The 23991-nt window shown below is 39.0% G+C and overlaps 2 protein-coding genes across 3 annotated transcripts in view; one reads left to right on the top strand and one right to left on the bottom strand.

The window, feature by feature from the left end:
• The window catches only part of mitfa (melanocyte inducing transcription factor a), a 36110-nt gene extending 27123 nt beyond the window's left edge, over positions 1-8987 (top strand). Inside the window, exons 3-10 of the mRNA XM_049587455.1 lie at positions 2466-2678; positions 2768-2863; positions 3018-3126; positions 3530-3613; positions 4001-4057; positions 4552-4627; positions 4850-4997; positions 7697-8987. Coding sequence (XP_049443412.1) covers positions 2466-2678; positions 2768-2863; positions 3018-3126; positions 3530-3613; positions 4001-4057; positions 4552-4627; positions 4850-4997; positions 7697-8098 — 1185 coding nt within the window. The 3' untranslated portion in view covers positions 8099-8987. The remainder of the gene's footprint in view (positions 1-2465; positions 2679-2767; positions 2864-3017; positions 3127-3529; positions 3614-4000; positions 4058-4551; positions 4628-4849; positions 4998-7696) is intronic.
• Positions 8988-14086: 5099 nt separating this feature from the next.
• On the bottom strand, positions 14087-19267 carry eevs (2-epi-5-epi-valiolone synthase). 2 transcript variants are annotated; one of them, XM_049587467.1, is made up of 5 exons: positions 19068-19267; positions 16403-17036; positions 15372-15611; positions 14881-15133; positions 14087-14661 (listed from the first exon to the last, which is right to left on the bottom strand). In XM_049587467.1, exons 1-5 carry the CDS (start codon positions 19208-19210, stop codon positions 14564-14566), a joined length of 1368 nt encoding a protein of 455 aa, XP_049443424.1. In that variant the 5' UTR covers positions 19211-19267; the 3' UTR covers positions 14087-14563. The 2 variants fall into 2 exon arrangements, with proteins under 2 accessions (XP_049443424.1, XP_049443433.1); XM_049587476.1 differs by having other exon boundaries at positions 14881-15130.
• Positions 19268-23991: the final 4724 nt, after the last annotated feature.

The following is a 23991-nucleotide window of genomic DNA, read 5'->3' as shown; positions in this document are numbered from 1 at the left end:
ATAATAAATTACACCAAAATGTACAGATGAAAGAACCGATATTGTCTGAACTTATCAATACTAAGGTTTTTGTCAGTTAGTCCTGGGGCCTGTTTAATACCAGGTTTGGGTACCAATCATAAGTCAGGAATCAGGATATAGTGACAGTTTCAACAAATATGGCAAAAAAGTTATCTAGTTATAATATAGTTTATTATATATGTATTGTTTCTTACTGAACCTTTAATGTTTACATTTCATGTCATGAGCACGAGCCTCTCATCCATGAGTGGCCTCTCTCTTCCTCTTTCTGCGCAGTAATATGGTTAGTGGCTCGGGGTCATCCCTATGTTTTCAGGGTTCTATGTTTCCCGGGTTCTATGTTCCCCACTTACACAAAAAGGGTTGTATGTTTCGCTTGGTTAAGCAGGCAACATACAACCCGGGAAACACAGAACCTTTTTTGTGTAAGCGGGGAACATAGAACCTTTTTTGCAGGGTTAAATGGGGAACATAGAACCCTGGAAACATAGATACGCTCCCCTTTCATTTTGTCAAAGTAAAAATCCTCTGCTACTTTCATGTTTTTATTTGAGGGTACAAATGCACATGATCTAAATATTGAGAGTAACATCTCCCTGGACTAATTGTTGCCTGTCACTGTGAACATTAGATTGCTTTTTAAGGAAATGAGCCCATCCTGTTTCTAACATTGCTACAGTTCCACCATGCATCTCTGACCACAACATTTTTTAAAAGTCAATTGCCACACCCTTTGGGCCCCTTCCATTGACTGTGCTTGGTGCTACGATCAAATGATTCACAAAATGAAGCCTATAAATAGATTTGAAAGAGACAGCCTCCCTTTGACGGCTGCTCTATTAATGTCAGGGTTGATATCCAGTGCTTTCAGTACAGAGGGAGTGGACCTAGGCGGGACAAAAGCTTATCTGAATAGTCAAATTCAATGTGCCTGTAAATCAAACTGCTCACCTTCTTTACCCTGCCAGTGTCACTGCATATCATCTGATGGTTAAATGTAATTAACCTCCAATCCCCAAAATGGGTGGGTTTGGTAAACACACCATACATATGAGTTTTCATATGGCTAGTTTGTAGTGTAACAATGGTGTCAATTGTGTCCCTGGTGCTGAGAACAAATAATGTTTTATACCGGATGAGCAGAACTAAAGATTAAACGTTCATTGGCCTTAAGCAAACTTCAGTTCGCCGGCTTCTGGCCAATTACTAAAAGGACTCCTTTGTGAGCTGGAGGTGGTGACGTCAAATGGGCTGTATAAAGACATAAATTCATAGTTAAACTGGAACAACACAGCAGTGGGAGGATGAGTCTCAGTGTCCTCCTCCATTTCTTAACTTGCATAACTAATGAGCTGTAAGACCTGGATAAATTAAGCAGGACTAGTGACTGTTCTCAGATTTGCACATGCTAACTTGCCATCCACACTGTCGGCTAACAAGATAAAGGGATTATTACTGTATGTAGATTATTTGTATCAATAACTACTCAAATAACATGTTGGAAATGCTTGAATACAGCCACTATCAGGTGAGATGGGTTTTTTGTCTTTGATGTTATTCAAAAAAACAAATGGACAGATGGACTGAAATGGAGTCTGAAGACGAAGCTAAAATTTCATTTCTTTTCTATGGATTAAATACTATTAGTATTTTGTAGTATATATTTTGACCGTTATGAACTGTTACAGACTGTGCCATCATTGTCCATCCCTACATTGTAATTTACGCCTATGGTAACTGAATATTGTGACAGTGAAGCTAATGAATGCTAAGTAGGATTTATAATGCTGCATGAGTTGTTAAGGTGTTGCGCTTTAGATTGTCATAGATCGTGTGAGAAAACCGCACTGCTCTACAATATTCCACGGAAGAGTTTTTGTCTCCAGTAAATAAATCAGCGGGTAAATCAATGATGCTGTAAAATAATCTGCTCTGCAATGTTTGAATTGTAATGTAAGGTAAAAGAGTTAGGTTTGAACACATCGTCACAATGGAGCGCGTACAAAATAAGTCTTTCAGAAAGAGCCTGCCGTCAGCCTCGAAAAGTTGGCTTATAAAATTGTTTTCAGCTGCAACACAGCCGTACAGCCTGTGGCTACTTTGTAATCTGAGTGTATGATTTGGATTTAAAGTCGAAGCAAACATACTGAATCTAAATTGATGTCTTTAGATTTACAGGTTGTACTTATTAGAATTCCACTCTTGTCACTATATTCAAAGCTTTTTTTTTTTTTTTTTTAAAAAAGAAGAAAATCACAACTTCTATTTTATGTTTCCTTTGAATATCACAACCTCTACATCATATTGCTGGTTTTTTGTTCTTTTATGAATTAGCCTTATTTGTGACCTTAATCCTTGTGTTCCAATCTACAATACAAAAAGTAACATTACAATAAACCTGATAAAAGAATTCAGAATTGTAAATTGTATTGTTTACATCTTAGGTGCAGTCCCACCTGGAGAATCCCACCAAGTACCACATCCAGCAGGCTCAGAGGCAGCAGGTGAGGCAGTATCTGTCCACCACCCTGGGAGGGAAAGCCGGCAGCCAGTGCCCCAGCCAGCCCCCCGAGCACGGCATGCCGCCCGGGCCCGGCAGCAGTGCCCCCAACAGTCCTATGGCTCTGCTCACCCTCAGCTCCAACTGTGAGAAAGAGGTATGCCTGCTCACTACCAAACCCCTTCAACTGTATAACATTCAGATACCCTGATAAACTATAATTATTTATTAAAATCCTGTTTATAGATGGATGATGTCATTGATGATATCATTAGCTTGGAGTCGAGTTACAATGAAGATGTTCTTGGACTTATGGACCCAGGACTCCAAATGAACAACCAGGTTACTTCTCTTTAAAATGACATAGTGTATACAGAAATATGATTTCAAGGAATACATCTAAAGCTGCTAGTAGTTCTAGTTTGAGAAAAATATTATTCTTGATACATATGAATTGAATAGGATTTAAATACAAGATGTCTTTAATATTTTGTAGCTCCCTGTTTCTGGAAACCTTCTCGATGTATATGGCAACCAAGGACTTCCCCTCCCGGGCCTCGCCATCAGCAGCTCCTGTCCACCCAACATTAAGAGGGAATACACAGGTAAACTACTGAGAAATTTTTTATTGTTTTTACTATTGATTTACTGTAGTCAGATATCATTTGGCTAAAGTTTAAGGATGTACTCATATAACAATGAGTGCTGTAAATCATTTAACGGTCAGTTTAATGCTCTTTTCTGTGAATAATAATTGATTCTTAGCAAGTAAACCTCACTTGATCTGGTAGTGTAATCCAATTAAAGTACATACTGAGAAAAGTTGCATTTGTTAAAGATCTGATACTGTAAATAATTTTGTTTATGACTTATCAGTGGGAAAATTAACCCATTTCCAATAGAATGTCAGAGGTGAAAGCATGACTTAAGGCCATTGTCAATATTGTGTGCAATTTGGAAATGCACAACATACTATTAAGTCAATTGTTTACCAAATAATTACTCCAGCTCCTGGCATGAAGCAAGTACTGGACAAGCCTGACTCCTGTGGCCTGTATGAAAACTATCAAAGGCCAGAAGGCTTTCCAGTAGGTAAGCAAAGCAAACTGAAGAAAGTGAAATCCATGTTTTGTAAACTGTAAAAGCTTTTTTCAGTCTGATTTACAGAAACTGTATAGAAAGTGTTTTGTGTATGACTAAATCGCACACAATACCAATCAACTGTGATTATGCAGCTGATTACTGTAGACATTTGTCTCCTGTATTTTAGCTTTATTTCACACGTAGATGATATTGGCTGTGGTTATCTAGCATAACATCAAAGATTCTAGTAGACAAAGTAACAGATTTACTATTCAGTATGTGAAATACAAACATGCAGTTTAATTCATTTTATAGATTAATTGTTTCTTTACCCATTGAATTAAATGATGACGTTTTCCCAAAACACTGACATTTATGTTTCTCTTTGCTTCACAGAGGCTGAAGTCCGAGCTCTTGCTAAAGAGAGGCAGAAGAAAGACAATCACAACTTAAGTGAGTCAAAAGGAATTACATTTTCATCATTTTCCCAATGGTTGTCTCCATGGTTAGATAATGTGGTTCAATAGCAACTTGCACTCTGAGAGACCAGATGTTTAAACAGGTTTAAGAGGTTTTCTATGAAATATCAAAACAGTCCCAAATATACCTTTTTTTGGCAAATATTTGTCACTGTTAGCTATATGAAATGTATTATGATTATGACCATTATTATTACATTTTGGACTTTTCTTTTTACTGACTTGTTTTTTTCTTTTTCTTTTTAATTATAATGATTATAATGAATTATTATCAGTAATCAATTGGACAAAAAAGCAGGGAAATTGAAAAACAGTTTTTTTAATTTATAAAAAAAACAAACAAACAAACAAAAGTTAATATATCTGTAAAACTGAAATTTTTGTTTCTTAATCTTATGACCTGTAATTAAACTTCCAATGACTGGTTTACTGGCTGCTGTACTAACTGACTAATCTGACAAATTCTAGTTGAACGAAGACGGAGATTCAATATCAACGATCGCATCAAAGAACTGGGAACCTTGATACCCAAGTCAAATGATCCGTAAGTATGTTGTTGTACGTATTTGTGCTTATGAATGCATGTGTTATTCATCTATTTGTTTTCATATTTATTATCCTCCTCTTCTAACATCCATGTGTCCTTAAAGTTTAATGGCTTATATGCTCAGAGGGGCTGTAAAGGCCCCCTGAGCATATTCTGTGCTGTCTTGGTCAGCTGGTCAGCTGACTCTGACTGTAGACCTTTGTCTCCTGTATACCCCAGAGACATGCGCTGGAATAAGGGCACCATTCTCAAGGCCTCAGTGGACTATATCAGAAGGCTACAGCGGGAGCAGCAGAGAGCCAAGGAGCTTGAGTGCAGACAGAGAAAGCTGGAGCACGCAAACCGCCATCTGATGCTTCGTATACAGGTAGGTTATCTGTCTTTGCTGGAACAAACCACCAAACAGTTCAATAAACCGAGCCCAGGGATGCATTGTATACAAACAGTACTGGTGTATTAGGGGTTTTTTTCCCTCTCGTTTTTCACCAGGGGCTTCTTAGCAATATTAGCAGTGTTAGTTATTTGTATATAATGCCATATCTACATTATATGGCTAATATATTGCTAATATATTGAACAAACTGTCATAAAGCTTAACATAAGATTTTGGTGATGCTCTGACTTTCTTTTGTGACACCATTGATGCTTTTGGGTTGAGTTAAATGTCTCAACTGTTAGATGGACTGGCTTGAAATTTGGTACACACATTCATGTCTCCTACCACTCTCACTCCCAACTTGACAAATGCTGATGCTTGGTCATTTGGCCTCAGTGTCTGATAGCAACACACTGAGGCACCCATCTGTATCTGTATGAGACCAGGACATGTCATTATTAAATTCTCTGAACCAAACTCTTTTCAGATGGAGGTCCCTGAAACAAAATTTTATTAAAAAGGGGTCCATGATAATAAATACAATAACTTTGTTATTGTTGCTAGGGATGTCCTGATCCAGCTTTTTCACTTCCGATCTGATCCCGATATTACAGCCTTGAGTTTTGGCCGATACTGATACCAATCCGATCCAAGCGCGTATTATACATATTCACTTATTTTGTTGTCAGTCATGTTAGAAAAGGTTTGATCAAGCGATATTACTCTAACAAGAACAACTACTTAATCAGGTTAGTTAGAATGATCCACAACAGTTGGTATGAGAAACTGACCTGTTTATTGTTGACAGGGTTAAATAAACAAACTTTAAACTTGAACATTAACATTAAATAAAAAATATAGCTGGTTTGCTTTGGCTGCTTTGGCCCCTTAGTAAACAGAAAATAAATCAACACAAGAAATCTTTAAAATGTCTAACACTGAAATTAAAATAGCAGCAAGACTCCACACACTTGTGCTTTGGCCCCCTAATAAATAAAAAATAGATTAACACCACAAGACATTGTTAACATTTAACAAACAATGTAGCCTTTCCTTTTCAGCTATTTTTGTAGTGTCACTGCCAGCCTGGTGCTGCTGTTTCCTGTGTGTCTGCATGCTGGCCTGGTGGATTGATAGTAAGTGCTGGAGCGCATCACTGGAATGGACTGCTTGAATCGTGGAGCACTGGGCTGGCCAGAAAACCTGGATCGGGTCCTGAGAAACTGGATCGGAGTTCTTGGATCGGCATTTTTCCCATGCAGTCCAACCCGATGCGATGCACGTTTTTTGCTAATATCGGTGGCCAATACTGATCCGAATATCGGATTGGGACATCCCTATATAGCACTCATCTAAACAAGGTCACAAAGTGTATTAAAATAAGACAACAATAAGATTACAATACAATACAATGTTAAGAGCTAAGAAAAATAGTGTACAAAGTCAAAAACACAACAAATACAAATAAAACACAAAAGTTACAAATCACAAAAGTACAAATCAGGCATTAAAAGAAAAAGCTCTTCCTATAAAAATGCATTTTAAGCAATTATGTCAAAAAGAGTAATGTGCTAGCAAGCCAAATTTCCTCAGGCAGAGAATTCCAGAGCCTAGAGGCCCTGATGGCAAAAGCCTGGTCACTTTGAGTAACCAGAATTTGACTTAGGCACGACTAGAGAGGGTAGGCTCGAGGATCTCAGGTCACAACTTGAAGCATAGGTAGTCAGAAGCTCAGCTATATAACTAGGGTTAAACCATGTTGAGCCTTAAAAGTTATTCAAAGAATCTTAAAATCAATTCTTCAATTCGTTAACTGGCAGCTAATGGAGGGAGGCGAGCATTGGGGTGAATTGTGACCTATGGTTTGTCCCACTTAAAATTCGAGCTGCAGCATTCTGCATGAGTTGAAGCTGAGCAACTGAAGATTTCCTGAGGCATGTAAACAAGAGGAAAAGACACAGCTGATTAAGTTTTGGTTATATTTCTCAGGTGGAAGTAGCAGAACTGTATGAGAATGTTGATATGTGGTTCAAAGTTTCATTAAGAATCAAATGTGATTTTTTATTAGTTGCCAGTGAACCAAAAAAAGGTTGTAATTCGCTTGCGAGTTGATCAGTGCCTAAGAGTATTACTTATGTCTTGTCCAAGTTTAGTTGCAGAAAATTACAAGTCACTCATTTCCTCTTAAAAGTTAAACACTCCATTAAAGTGCTCAGATAGCTAAAATTATCTGGCTTTAAAGGACAAGTAGATTTGCATGTCATCAGCATAACAGTGATTAGATACACCATTAAAATGACTGATATTGTGTCCTAATGGAAGCATATACAGGGAAAACAAAATGGGACCAAGAATAGATCCCTGTGGCACCCCACGCATGATTTGAGCTGATCTAATGTGAATGAATTTGCCACAGATAAAGTTAAGAACCACTGACCTGAGTGTCATAGTTTCAGATATAGGGCTGTGTGTCCTTATTTCATGAGTCTGGTGAAAGAAAGTGTTGCCTCCACAGGATCAATTGCAATAACTTTGACGATCCCCTAACTTCAGTATTTGTGCAGCTTCAGCGTTAGTAAGCAAATGTTAGCATGCTAACAAGCGAAACTAAGATGGCAAACATGGTAAACATTTTGTTTGCTAAACATCAGCATGGTCATTACATTTTGTGTATTTCTATAATCATGCAGGAGTTGGAGATCCAGGCCCGTGCTCATGGTCTTACAGTGGTGTCATCCCCATCTATCTGCACATCAGATTTGATGGCCCGAGCCATCAAACAGGAGCCCGTCCTCGGCGACTGCCCCGCAGATCTCTACCAGCACAGCTCGGCTCCTGACATGTCTCCTCCAACCACACTGGACCTCAACAATGGCACAATCACCTTTGACCAGATTCCCACAGACACGGGCGACCCTGGTCCTTATGGAAACCCCAGGACCTGTAAAATAAAGGAATTGGTCAGGGACACCCTGTCGCCAATGTCCCCAAGTGATCCCCTGCTGTCCTCAATGTCCCCAGATGGCTCCAACAACGGCAGCAGCCTCCACAGTTCCAGCTCTAGCATGGAGGAGAAGGAGCATGGCTGTTAGCATATTGACACTTTCTACTTGTAGCATCCCATCCATGAGGCACCTCAACTAAAAGTGACTCAAAACTATCCATGTCACTGAGTGGATAAACACAGAGGTTATTTTTTGCAGATTCATTGCTGAACTCTATTGTTCATATACTGTATGTTAATATAATGTGACTGAGGCATTTCAGTTCCTCAATTGTACACAGTATTTTTACATTCTTCTAATCTTGATGCTGTATAGATGGACTGTTGACAAACATATAAAAGATGACAAATATGATGTCAATCTGCTGTCACAGACTGGTCAACTTAATGACTTTACTGTTTATTTTTGTCTTTAGTAAAACTAGGGTTTTCATATTTGTCACAAATATACTCTGTAAAAAGTGTCTATGGCAGAAGAGATAAACTAAATATGTGAAAAAGTGTTGGTAGTTAAGTGCAAAAAGTGTATCACAATGATCAGAAACTCAATCAGCTTCTTGTAGACAGAATATTAGATTAGTGACTCAATCTGTCGTACAGTGTTAAACCTCTGAGGGTTACATGCCAAGAAAATGCACAAAATATTAAAAGGCCCAGTGTTTAGATCTAGTCATCTAGTCATTTAGGCATCTAGTGGTAAGGTTGTGGATTGCAACCAAATGAAACTCCTCCCATGTGCCAACTGGTAGAAGAACTACTGGCTGACGTGAACACGCAAATGCCCATATCAAGCTGGTATTGGTTTGTCTGTTCTGAGCTACTGTAAGAACAACATTGCGGACTCCATGGAAGACGACCTGCTCTGTATGTAGATATTAACAGCTTACTCTGAGGAAACAAAAATATGCCAATTCTTTCAGGTGATCATACACAAATGAGAACATATTTATGAATGTTTTATTTCATTTTACCTAACAGAAACCACAACCCCCCCCCCCCCACACACACACACACACAAACACACAATACCTTTAAAATAGTAATAATAATAAATATTAAAGGATCAAGTATTGTATATTACTGCATCTTAATTAATTGTTTCCAAACAAATTAAAATGTTTTTTGATTTTTTACCTCATTTTCTTGATGTATTCTGAAGAAACAAATCAGACATTGACCATATGAAAAGTATTATTATTGTTATCATTAAGAATTATATTATTGTCATTTATTTATTTTGGGTTTTCTTTTATTCACTGAGAGCTCATTTTGTTTTTTGAAGGTTGAGATTTTCAGTATTGACATTGGTTTTCTCTGAGGACCTTTACAAATTATGACGGCCTACAAACACGTAATTGATCTCTCCCTGTTCCAACATTTATGTACAAATGTCGATGACTATAAGCAAATTAGACACAAGAACTCTATGACAATAAAAGGTCATATTACCTTGCATATATAATGTGCTACAGTTTTTTAAACTGTATACGTCAGGTTACAAAAAGAAAAGAAAAGAAAAGAAAAATACAACTTTGTTTTGTGTCCACAGATAAGGCAGATGCCTGGTCCTGTTAAACTTAAAGAAGTCCTGACATGATACATCATAATACTTTCTTTAAAATAAATGTTCAATAAAACTGATTAATAAATCAACTAAAATATGATATATATGCTAACAAGGGCTCACAATTTATTAATTGATTTGCAGGCACTGATCAACTACTGATTTCATCTTTATTTTGCATAACTCAGAGCCGAGGAGATGCGTACAGAGGGGAATCCTCTATTTTCATTTTAGGAACTGATTGTTACGTTATGTGATGTGTTTGCTCATGCTTGTTATCTCTTGCCAAGATTGTAAATAAAACACGTTCTTGTTGTGTGTGATAGATGCATTGATCTATTTACCCATGAATATGTATATCACGTGTGGGACAGCATGCCTTATATCAGACTGTAGTTGGGATAAAAGACCTCAAACATCAGTTCAGTGGTATTTGTTACTCTACTGTAATGTATATATATGTCTATATATATATACGTAATTTAAAAAGCGAACTTATTATTCAGCCTAAGAAAACTGAACTCAGACTTAAATTATACAGTTTAAAGTCCCCCCTCAGACATGTTTCAAGTACTTATACTAATATCACACACACACACACACACACACACACACACACAAACACACATACTACATTTAAAATAAAGGCAGCAATGCACTGGTGTACTACTGTGTCTGTACAATCTACATTTACAGTCATCAGTTAGACTATATAAAATACTAACTGAAAGTAGTGCAAGAATACGCACATATTGGCGGGTCAAAATGATCTCCACTTCGTCATCCTCACCAACCCTTTTCTGACCAAAGCAGCTAGCACTAGCTTTAAAAGTTGCCAGAAGTCATCAGATGATGGCATACGCTCATTTGTATAATGGCCATGTCAAACAACCATTTGCATATTGATTAGATCATCGTACATTGAGGGCAGCAAGGGAGAAATCGAGGTGAGCCATTTAAACAGGTAGATAGATAAATCTCTGTCACTACAGGAACTCCCTGTATTAGCAATAGCAGTATGTAGGTGCTGCTTGTGAAAGCAGGGAGGGAGTGCTGGTGTTCCTTATTAGACTCTTAAAGGGCCAGTGTGTAATATTTGGCATGGTTTATTGTCAAATCTGAATCTGAATCTGAATATTCTACCCATTAATATATTTATATAAGTGTATAATCGCCATGAAATAAAATTTGTTTGGTTTTCGTAGCCTTATAATTATGCTTTTATGTATATATATATATATATATATATATAGCAAAGGCCTTGCTTTAGAGAGGTCGCCATCTTGTCATGTATGTAAGGCAGCCCGAGCGGACAATCCAGCCAGCCAGAGAAAGCGTTTCGCGTGTATAAATAAACCAACAAAGACAGCGGAAGGAAGGAAGAAGGAGGAGGAAACAGCAGAGAGTGTTAGTAGTTCGTCGATAGAGAGTAGTGGAAGTTTTTTTAGTTATAAAGTTTGCGAATGGACCACGCTTACCACGCAACAGGAGAGAATGAACCCGAACCGTCATCTGCAAGGAAAAGAAGACGCAACTTCAGTCCTTGTGATGCACTCTCTGCAGCGCTTTTCCTCCTGATGATATATCTCCCCAACGATGGTAGCAGTAGCACCGAATCCCATTCTGTGCAACCAAATGGGAGCGGAGGATTCAGCCTCACTTCTCGCCCGCTCAGCATCCAAGTTTCTCATCTGTATGCTCCGGCTCAAACAGGTATGGCTCTGGGTCTGTGTCCGCTACAAGAAACTCTTCAAAATCACGTTCAAAGTCGTCCATTGCAGCAACTATAGTCTGGAGATATTGCTAATCTAAATAAACAGCTGAGCTCTGTTTACCGGCTACGCTGTCAGTCAGTGTGCGGGCTGGAGATTGGTGGAGCAGAGAGGGGAGGAGGTGCCCGCTAGGTATTGTAAATGAGTATGTGTGTATGGAGTGTGTGTGTTACGCTAGAAGAGTCAGAGTTTGGGACGGAGTCTTTTACCCCCTGGAGTGTTACCGGAGTTTTTGGAGTGCTCAAATAAACTGGCCTTTTTCCCGAACGCTACTCTGGTCTCCTGCGCGTGAGGGATTCATTACAATATCGTAACATGGCTTAGATTACTAAATAAACATTTACCTCGTCACTGGATAGACTACTCCTGAAAAACTCGTGTCTGCGCAAGGCTTTTTGTCCCTACGAGGCCACCGTCATTTACCCGACAGGAGGGGTGAGTGAGTGAGCCCTGCAATCTAGAATCTGACCACTGATGTCACTGTTTTCAGCGGTTTTCAACCCATTTTACACAGTGGCCCTTTAACAGAAATGGAAGCATTTTACAACTCTGCTGAAGTAGGTTTTACAGAAAAATTCTCAGCAAAGCATTTGAAGGCATTTGTATGGTGGCCCTGAGGGTCAAAAAACAACAATATTTCAGAAAACACACATAAAAAAAAGGACACTTGCCCAAACACTACAGCACTGCAGAAAACACCACATTTGGTGAGACTCAAATCAGAAAGGGTTGGTGCTATTGGACAATGATTTCTTGCTGCTGACTGGATGCACTGTCAGTCTGTGACAAAAATATGCACTCCCTCTGTTTGAGCTCTGGTCGACTGGATGGACGGCTGGATGACACATTGGACTGATTGACACAATGCTCACTCTCACAGGTCAGGAGTACAACATAAATAAATCTTTATTTACTTCTAAACAGTGTTGCCAACTTGATGACTTACTCATTAGATTTAGCAGCTTACTTTGTAAAAGTGACGGTGACAAATTTAACTTATTCATTTATTCACTTATAACTTATTCAAATCACCGGGGCAAAAGCAAGAAATGTAGTCAAATAAATGTTATTGTATTTCATTCCCATGCATGTGGTGCAAAATAATCACAGCTCACAGCGCCTCTGCCGAATGGGGGAAAAACCCTCTGGTGTGCTGAACCCAGCCTTGACAAGACTCCATAGTTATATCATCACAGGCCTGTTCCATTGCCTCCAATAAACCACCCGAATTTTCTTCTGGATAAATAAAGTTCTATCTAATCTAATCTAATCTAATCTAATAAAGTTTCCCTGGTGTAGGTCTGTCAGTCATAGACCTTCCACTGCCATGCAGAGAAGAACTCCTCTATTGGATTCAGGAAGTAGCTGTAAGGTGGAAGGAAAACCTTGATGAAGCACTGGTCAATGGTGAACCACTCACGTATCAGGACAGCACGGTGAAAGCTCACATTGTCCCAGACGATGACATATCTAGGATGCACTGCTTGATGATCCAGCTGCTCACACACAGCCATAATATATACTGTAGACCACCCAGAAACCTAAGGAGATATTCAGTATTATTTGGCCCCAGGTTTGCATGAAGGTGGAGAACCCCCCAGTTACTTATGGCTGCACAAAGGGTGACATTGCCACCACGCCGGCCAGGGACTTCCACAATGGCACATTGAGCACTTATGTTCTTGCCTCTCAGCCTCCTTTTCGCCAGATTGAACCCTGCTTCATCTATAAAATTATATTCATGGGGCCTTTCCATGGAATCCAGTTCAAACACTCTCTATAAAAATAGATAAAAAGTAGCTTAGTACGGTAAGTGATTCAGAAAGACAGACTTCTGCAATAGTGTATTTACATTATGCACTACAGATTTATGTAAATTACAATATAGTAATATTGTAATATTGCCTTTCTAAAAGGCTTGTCAGCCATGCCTAACAAGCCTTTTAGAAAGGATACTCAACCACCACTAGTTAGACAGGTAGCTTGATTAGGGGGCTCTGCACCAATTTATGGCTTGTTAAAAACGGGTGGAATTACAAACCAGGGAATCTAAAGCTGGACTAATCAATATCAGTTTGGTTCAGTCTCACCACTCCCATCAATTTTTTTTTTACAGGAAGCAAAAAAGCTCTGATAAACCTGCCCAACCTGCCAAAGGGAAAGTGACTATTGGCCAGAGGATTGCTAGAATGTTGCTTTGCCTGCTGAATTTGGAAATAACCAAATGTTTGCTGGCTTAACGTTAGCCATATTAACTTTGTCACAGCTGTGGGTTTGTTTGTCTTCTGCCCTGTACCCTATCTTTTTTTTTGTTTTTTTTACTTACATAATGTTTTTCACATATACATACTCATGTGGTTGGTTGTGAGTTAGTGGGTGATTTTTTCCCCCAATGCTAACAGAATAGATTGGTCCAGTGAAGCCATCTTAGACCAACTTGGATGTTAGCTGCCCCAAAGTGTTCTTGAGTAAAAAATAAATCAAAAATAATTAAGTGTTGCAATCAGTAGGCTAATCCACAGTGCCTCTTACCTTAACTGAAAATGAGTAGGACTATTGGATGGCAGTATCTTTGCTGTTATCACAGTATCAGGTTTGTGTTACAAATGTAGCTTAGTTACATGTGATTGTTAAAAAAGTTCATGAATGGAGGATGTCAATATTAACATCTGTCAGTCTGCTACCCCATAAAACACACAAACACAGTTATTGATAAATGGTAAAAATCTTTAATGGGACATGTTTACAAATATATTTGACACACATAATAAGAGAAGTCTGCAGGCTGCTTGTTAATACTTTCAGTTGGTGCTATTTATAGCCCACATGATGTTCAGTAACAAAAAAAGTGTCAACTCTTACAATCTTTTCTAATTTGATCTGTTTTACATGCCTTTGAAGTTCACTGACACCTTTGGCATTATTTAGTATTGCCACTATTTGCAAAGAGGTAAGAACACATGCTGAACAGAAGCCTTATAAATAAACTTTAGCAGTGCTTTACCTAATATGGTTACCCCACATTTGGCTCTTGTTGCCATATTGTGAAAATACTGGAGGTGAATGCCATCAATCTGAACAATGACTGTTGACTAGAGGACGTCAATATGAACAATGACTAGGGTATGAAACCAGAAGTACATATTACACCTCCCTACAAAATGTAATCATTTTCTCTTAAAACCAGATTGACAGATGCAGTTGTGATACGGGCAGGTTAGGAGTCACAGTTTCTGTCTGCGGAGACACTCAGCTCATCACACCATTTTGCATAAGCTCTGTGCAAAATCTCACAAGATGCTTCATTATAGATTTCTGAAATGACAGAAAGGAAAGCAAAAAGTTTATGTTTTAAATATACCAAACAAACTGTGTATTACATGAAACTGGAAAAAGAACTAGCTCATACAAAAACTCTTACAGGAAAAAATAAGTTGCTTGTCAGTGCATTAAAAAAAAAAAAAAAAAACATACAAGCTAATCTGGTGCCTTGTGTTTTCATGGAAAGGACGGTCTTACTAATGTGATTCTTACCTGCTTCCCCAAGACCAATAGGCAGAGGCATTCTGACCAGGCCTCCCGAATGCTTCAGCCTGTCCTGCAGAGACTTCTGTATGAGCTCCATAGTACACGCTTCATGCCAGACAGGCAGCTCCAAGCCCACCATGCAGCTGATGATTCTTTGCTTTTCATCTTCTGTCAATAGACCACTCTCTTTGGACACGTAAACCATGTAAGACATATCAATGTTTACTGCCTCACCATGCAGCAGAGATGGGAGGACCTTCTGTATTAAACAGAGACAAAGATAACATGAGGATGTGGTTATTTGTCACTAAAAAAGGAATGAACATGTGAATATCAATCAGCAAGACTCACAGAAAATCAAATGTACTACCAGTATATACACTGTATATATACAGTACAGTATATATACAGTGTATATATACTGTACTGTATGTTGAATAGCATGTATCATCAAAGGATTTAAGTGTTCAGCTATGTCTGCCATGAGGATCACTTACCATCTCTAATGCTGGGCTGATCAGGTGCCCGAAGTCCACAAGTCTATTTAAGTCATCCTCCCAAAGGTTTGGGGCAAGTTCCTCCAACATGGTTACGATGGCTATATGAGTTGCTTGCGATGCAACCTGTAAGCAGTTGCATCCGTATACACTGTTGTCAGCCTGGAATTTAGTGTCCAACAGCATACGGCCGTGTGTCTCAAGAAGCTCAAAGAGGCCTCTGTGTTTCATCAAGGCCATCTGCAAAGTCCCAACAAAAATGCATAGAAAACTTTAATTAGCAGTTCAACTACTTCTACTACTGTTATACCCCTTTTCCATGCACACAGAATGGGCTCCTGTTCACTCAACAAAGTTTGATGCGTTCGGAGCATCTTGACCAAAAATAAATTGGTTTGGAAGTTGAAAATTTGGTTACCAGTTAGAACCAAAAAAATGCAGGATTTCCTTGACCTTAAGTGTGAACAGTGACTAAATCAGTCAGCGTGTAAATATTCTACAGATTGGAATTGGAGGATAGAGTCTTGCAGGTATTAGTCTTCTACTTTTTTATCATAAATACTTGGTTCATGCATGTTTTTTGATTTAAAAAAAGGCAAATATTGCATCCTTGATTCTGATGGTTCTGCTCAAAACTACTGAAAATGTGGCCTGGTTCACTAGACAGCACCAAGGTTCCAAGAACCCCGAGCAGAAGTGGTTCAAGAACCAAAGCTAATTTAAAGGAAAGGGGTATCAATGGAATTTGAAACTTCCCTTTGATGACTCCTGGATTAATCTGCTTACCTGGCTCTTTTGTACTTTGCACTGCTGCGCATTCATGAACCAAAATACTAGATACTTGGAATACTTAGAAACCCCAGTCCAAGACCATTCCTTTGCACTTTTCATTGCACTTGCACAGTTTAAATAGGGCTCTAAATGTTAATTTTGTTATGGATCCTGTCCTGCTGATGATTACACTGATACCGGAATTGTGTGTGTGTATTATCTTTGAGGTAAATATTCCACAACCAGGGACTTTAATGTACCTTTAAAATCTCTGCTAGCCCATTGGAGATGTGTCGTCGTGGAACAGTTTGTATGAAGGACAGGTCAAGGAAGGCGGCGGCAGGTGGGATGTAGGCACCCAGCTTGTTCTTGCAGTTTGCAAAATTGACCCCTGTCTTTGCTCCCACACTGGCATCAACGTAGGAGAGCAGTGTGGTTGGGACCCTAATGTAAGGGGTGCGTCTTCTGTAGAGTGAGGCAGCCAGGCCCACTATATCCAGGCACACCCCTCCACCAATGGCGATGATGGGCTCTGTGCGGCGGTCAAGGGAGAAGTTGTTGACCTCTTCTAGGATCTTCAAGGCCATTGTCATGGATTTGTTCTCCTCAGTGGTGGGGAGAGCCAAGATCTTATACAGGACATTGTTGGCCTGAAAATATTCAGTTATTTTGGGGCCATAGATTTCGTAGACTTCTTGGTCGATGACCACAAAGCGTTTGATTAGCTTGTTTGATTTTTTAATGCCCTCCAGCTCTTTCGGGTCAGTGATGTGGCCCAGCAGCAGTGTGTCGTTGCTTGGATCCAGCAAGTTCCGGGTCTCAGTTACCTTGTAAGTAAAGACGATGGGGCTGACCACTGTCCAACTGGTGCCATTTTCTGTGATGCTCTCATAGCTGCCACACAAAACACATTAAAGAATTATTATAATGGCATGGGTTCAAATTATTGTAGATGTTTTAAAGGTTTTTTTCTTTTTCTGTCAGTGCATTGCACTTCATATGCTCTACTGCAAGTTTATTAGGTACACCCTAGCTAAAACTGATGCAGTCCTATAACACACAAACGTTACTGTATTTGTGAAATAGATGCACAGGATGTACAACCAGTGACAGAGGCCTTATTTTTAATTTCTGAAAGCACAACAGTGACTTCGCTCACTTCACCAACGAGCACCACTGGGGGACTCGATAAGCCAATCAGCGCAACAGCTGGGATTAACGCCATTGTCAAGCTTTTGTCAAGCACTGTTAAGCGGAGTGCTGGAGCCAATGGGGGGTTAAAAAACAAACAATGGCGAGGTCAATATGCAAGATAGATGCTGTCAAGGCTGTGCTAAATCAACATGTCCTCACAATATCCCCCAATATGAGTTTGTTTTACTTTGCTCTTGTCTACTCTGAAAACCCCAACATAACAAGTATGTTGGCATGGCCACACATCAGTGTGGACTTAAAATGAAGTTAGATTCAGATGGACATGTGGATCTTTAGTGACTGGGTAGGGAAAATCAAATTCCAATGTCAGACTGAAGATGGAAACGAAGTGAAACAAGTTGACAGTGACTTCAGTATTTGACATTAATTATGAGGCAACAGGATGATGACAACAGGACACAGACACTTGAATAAAAAACAAAGCTGAAGAGAAACATTTGAACTGCAACAAAACTTCTAAATTAAAGATTAATTTCCAACACATTTTTAAAGTGCCTATGACAAACTGCAGCCAAATCAAATTGTCCATTGATATCAGCAACCTTTCCTCCAGTCTAAAGCTCAACGACCACATTTAGCTAGAACACAGTGAATATCTTTCTGCACCCCCACTAAGAGACTAAACAAAAAATTCTTTCAAAAAATGTTGTGCCTGTTTGGCTGGAAGCAGATAAAAGAAGTTATCATCAGACCATTCTTTTTGCAAGGAAGCAAACAAGGAAAAAGGACCCTCTCGAAAATGAGGTGTTTCACTTCAAGGGGTTTATCCTAATAAAATAAACTTAATCATCAAAAACACTAAAATATTTCTCTCCAAAAGTCACAGGATAGGCAGATCAACAGTTCTTGCTGTGGTATTTCTCAACTTATTTTTTTCTTTAAACCTGGTTTGAGACAGCACAGTACTTTTGGAGGCCCCCATACATACAAAACTCATATTCTATTTTTGAAAAGTGTCAGTATGACTGGCAGCAAACATCAGAATAGACATGTATTCTAGAGAAGCACATATTGACCTTTTGTTTGATCTCATGAGGATTAATGATTATATTGGTAGCATTGAGCACTGTATCCACAGAGGTGCTGCAACGGTTGTTTAAATGTCAGAATGACCTGCGCAAAGCGTCTTTTGGTGAGAGGTCAAGGAATGGTGGCATTACACAGCATGCAACCTGACACCTGAGGACACAGCTGAAATGCAATCTCCTATCAGGATGGTTCATTTCCTGGAACTACAACCACAATTTTCACCTAACCTTAACCAAGTAGTTCAGTTGCCTAACCATACCGTTACTGCTTTTTTGCCCTTTCCACCAGATCACACCATGCATTATCAGAAGAGTAGCAGAGATATGTTGAGTATATTACAAATAAAAACTTGAGATAAAACTTGAAATAAAAGAGTGAGAGAGACTGTAACTAAAAAAACAGTCACTGGGAAGAAACAAAGAAACACGTTCAGTGATGTTTTCATAATTGTTATGTCAACTATGCAACAGCAAACCTTTAATCATAAATTCATTTAGAAGAGAGTCAGATATAGAAGAACACTTTTACATAAGACCAGTGAACAAATGAAAATTAAGGCAAAGAGGAGATAAACAGACCCAATATCATACATCACTTGTATTTTGTGACTTGCCACTTGTATTATTCTCTGTAATTACAGTCGATTAGATTACTGTGGGTAAACTACAATGTAATACTCACATTTTTGCAGCAGAGACACAGTCAGCTGTGTCATTACTGACCTTCTTTCCCAGTTTGCGCTTCCAGGTCCCTTTGACCCGCACTAAATTAAACTCGTTTTTTTTTTCATTGGTATCATTATCCTCCAGACTGACCTTTCCCATTATTGTGGTGATGAGTGTATGTTACAGGAGTGAACAGCCTTTACACGATTCCCACTGCAGGACTCTTTAAATAGAGTAAAGTATTTTGAGGATGCCTCTTACACAAGGGAGGGGCATTGTCATTCAGTCTGCTTCACGTGCAGCAAGCATGTGCTGAACTGTTATACAAATTTTGTGTAACTGTGAGGTAACACCTGCCCTGCTGCCTAAAAAAACCCACATACTTTGCATCAAGGCACCATATTACGTAGCTTCATCGCATGTTAATCATTAAATTTGACAGGGGGAAGGCGCGGGGGAAGCGGATAAGTGTCTTCATGGTTAAGAGAATGGCATAACATGTTTAGTTTGCAAATTATATTCATAGGTAAGTACATAATTTGAAATGGAAACTGATCCACTCATAATTATTCAGTTTTAGAATATCCCTAAATTTTTTTTAAAGATTTTGAAAAGAAAGGGGAGTTTGGAGATTAGTCTGTAGTTTTTGAGCACTGAAGGATATAGATTCTGTTTTGTTTCTCAGAAAGTGGCTGGACCACTGCATGTTTGACAGAATGGGAAATGTAACACAAAAAAAATCAGAATTTGAAGCGAGATCTGCAACTGATCCCACCTCCACCTTTGCTCTGCCCTTCTGCCCACTATCCGTATACAGTATCTCTGATATTAGCTGACCTTTAATAAGCCAGAGCCAGCCTTTCACAATCCCTTGGGGGTGGATTATGAAATATTCATATTTCGTAATATACACGTAACACATAACATGTAGAGGCCTGCACTTAGGCGTTGATTGTGTCTTTCATTTAAGTCTCAGCTGGACTGCACCCCTTTAGCCACCTGAGTATCAAAAGACAACTCTTACCTCCACTCACCAGAGTTATAACCTAGGTTTTATTTTTGACTCAAAGTCTTCAATAAGTCCTCAGACAATGGCTGCTGTCCCTAACCACCCTGCTAAACAAAACAGTGTCTATTGTGGGATTTTTTTCATCTCTTTGGGGAAAGGAATTTATCAACTAACTCACATGTCTCATATTCAGACACACAGTAGTCAGTTTTCAGAGTTACATATATATAATATCCCAGTTTTTAGCTGAACAAAGCTGCTGTACCAGTGCCTGGTGCCAGAATAAAGTACGGCCTTCAACCTGCTGTGACGTAAAGATACAGATAAAAAGAGAAGCCAGAGATTTGAATAAAAATAAAACTGCTCTCTTTGATGTAATGTAATGAGATTGGTAAGGACAGCAAGGCCAAGGCCACCACAACTTCGATACCATTGTCTATTTCTGATCCCAGTGGTCCTCAGATGTGTGAGATGTGTATAACTGGGCTTACACAAAACGTTATGAAATTTTCAGTTATGTATGTTTTGTTATGAGGAGGAGTCATGACCCCCCCCCCCACCCCCCCCACCCCCCCCAGCCTTGGGCAAGTGGCATCCGCATCTTTTGACACCCCCTGACACATAACATGCAGAGGCCTGTGTCAGCATCACATTCCCACCTGCGCTTGAGGGTAGATTGTGAAAGTCCAGCCTTGACGGATTGGAGAGAGACTTGCAGTGTAGTAGAATCCCATTTTAAACATACAAACAACCATGGCCCCAGAAATAAAAAGTTGAACTTTGACACATTAACTAACAGAGCAGCGCTGTCCTGAAAGTATCTTCAGTGCAGCTAGTAGTTGAAAAAAGATGACTGACTTTGGTGCCCTGTCATCCACATGATATGTCATTAATTGCAGGTTGTCAGGGACCACAAGGAGGTACTGGCCTGAGTGAGATTCTAGCATCCCTTTGAAAACACATAATTGTAATAAAACATTACATATTTTTGGTGATAATCAAAAGTGCTATTAGAAAGTGGATATAGGAGTACCATTTTCCGGGAATAACACACACTCAGTGTTATACAATGTTTCTCTGAATCACCTGTGCTGGGCTAAACGTACAAGATAATGTTATCACTCACCCAGTAAAGCTGCAGTTAAGTCATGGGGCTTTGCTGCAACAGCTTTAATTGGTCTACAGTGGCTAATGTTTGCTAACATTAGCAAACGAGGCTATGTACATTAAATTAGTGACCTCTGGGGCTCCAGTCCTGAATGTTTTTCCCCAAACCTTGAATATTTTAGGTTTTTACAGTACTTACAACTCTTTATCATTCACATGTAAATATATTGTAAAACTTAAATTAATAGTCTGGGCTATTATTTGCTTAACTCACTGAAATCAACAGGTCTATATTTGGGACAAGCATCTACATGGGAAGTTCTGGCTCTACATGGGAAGTTCTGTTTACTCAAACCAGTATGAATATTCTTGTTTAAAATTAGGCTTCAGATAATGTATGAATTATGAATCACTGATTTGACCTAGCTTTGACAGACAGATCATCAGAGCACTCGAGGATCACGGCACCTGGCATACTGACACAACAACACTTTATCCTGTTAAAACAATACTTGCAGCTTGGATTACTTTTAATGAAAAACTCTTGATTCTTCTAATCTGAAGACCCTTATGGACTAAAGAAATTTGAATAACTTACAGGGTAATCGAGGAATGGACACATAATTTGAGATAGACAACAAACCAGTTTTATGCATCTGAAGAACTTCGACAAAAAAGAAAAAAAAAAAAAAGAACTGCTTGGCAACCAGATCATCATTATTGATATTTATCTCACATGTTCATTGGCCAAAACTGCCCCTCAATTACAATCAGGGACTCCCCACACACTTGTAGCTTTTCAGGTGCAATCAATCAATTGATGTGTAGGTATAAATAGCAGAAATCACAGTCCATAAAGATGCACAATGGTTTATTTGACGGCTGAGTCCCGAAAATTAACAACATCTGGCTCCACCCCTGGGTCACTGTTCAGCAAAACTTAAATGGTTTTTCTTTAAATCCCTAAATGTTCTGGTTTGACTGAGTCTGTAAAATAAGCTCGTCAGATGCTCAATGAACACAGAATCAGCCTCGTACAATTTTTGTTGCTTACAAATGCTAACTTAGTTTTGTGCCTTTTCTAGTAAATAACTGAAAACAAAATGATTACCATGTACTTATTTGTATTCCATGTTAACATAATTTCAATTAATAAAACTCAAGTAAATGCTTTGGTTGATTTTTTTGAGTGCTCCTTAAATTTGTTATCTGATATCACCTGTTGTTTTGTTTGACCTCAAAACAGCCTGACTCTTTGGTTAACTGTTAAAATAAAGGGTGGATGTGGTGGCATTTGTTGTAACGTTACTAGACAACGCGGTTCATATAAGCTAACGTTACATTTAGCTTGCTTATAACTTCCATGTCATCATATATTGAAGTGAAACAACATCTAACAAGTTGCGGTATATTCTCTAAATAAAAACAAAACTTACATACCTGTCAGTTAGGAAAAGGGCCAACTTGGGATCAGTTTTAAAACCTGTCAAATCTCTAAGCTCTGTCCACTTGGTGAATGCCCGACTGAGGTTTACACGCGCTTACAAACTAGGGACAGCTTTATAAATGGTAAAAAGTTCCGCACAGCTGCTTTAAGGTAGCCTGGAAAGATTTAGGGTCTGGCCATGAGTAATGAAAATGGCCCAAATCGAGGGGCAGCACCAAGCATGCATTTGAAAATATCACTGCACACAATTGGATAACACTACGACCAATCAGAACAATACACGGGGTGACGTATCCAGAGCGCTACCAGCGGAGCTGACTGGCAGATTAGACTCTTGCAAAAATGTCCTTCTTGCAAAAGAAAGATTCGAGCGCCATCTTCTGTTCCTCTTTTAGAGAAAAAGCCAAGTCTAACTCATTCACTGGAGCGGCCAAAGCCGTTTCAAACAACTGGTGTTCATCCGTAGCCATCTTGCAATGTTTACTGACTGATTCCGGACTTCGTTGTCACAGCGCTGTCGTCATCTGTTTAGCTTGCCTCTGGCCCGCCTATATCAGATACACCGATGTGATTGGTGCAGCTCGATTTCATGGGCATAGGTAATAAGCATCATTACTGATTGCCAGAGTGACTCGCTGAGCAAATTGAAATTGTGCTCTCGCGAGAACTCTGGATTTCCAGGGTAAAAATAAGGTGCGTCGCATAGTCAATTCTGAGGGAGAAAACATGGATGATCTCTTTGGTCAGTAAATCGATCAATTATTAATTCAGCTTCAGGCTACATGCTATAAAATGAACATTTAGCTACTCTTAAGTGCCAATATTCAGGACTTTAAGACTATTTCATAAGTGGTTTTCAAGTAACATGACATTTTCCTCTCTTACATTTAATAACATTTGCTTTCACCAGGCTTTTCACACAGTAGCCATCACCGCTGTGGTGAATAAAGTTAATGTTTTCAGCGTCCCTGTAAACCTTGACAGTGAGCCAGCATGCACAGTGCAGGGCCCTGAAACTGATGCAACTAAATGGAATGCAGCCATTAATAATTTTATGCCTTAAAAAGTTTAGTTGTGAGTTTTGGTGCTTTTCCATTCATGTTAATGGTCAAATTTCTGAATATTTGACCAAGGAAAAGACACACGCACTTCTTTACAATGACAATGCATTAACCTTTGCCTAAATGTTAAATGTCTTAGATTGAATACAGCTGTGATATTTTGTCTTTTTTTTTCTTTCAAAGTAAGTAAACAGTCTTTTAAGGCACCTCAACTAACTGATCATGTTGGTCAAACTGAATCAGAATCCACTCAAAAAATGAATTAATTTCTTCCAGACAGGAAGTGGATGACCTCGGAGACTGTTTTATAATACTA

The sequence above is a fragment of the Epinephelus fuscoguttatus genome, linkage group LG1, assembly GCF_011397635.1.
Source record: "Epinephelus fuscoguttatus linkage group LG1, E.fuscoguttatus.final_Chr_v1".
NCBI classification, from domain to species: Eukaryota; Metazoa; Chordata; class Actinopteri; order Perciformes; family Serranidae; genus Epinephelus; species Epinephelus fuscoguttatus.
Note: the sequence above shows the minus strand (reverse complement) of the source record. Positions and strands in the feature narration are given on the sequence as shown.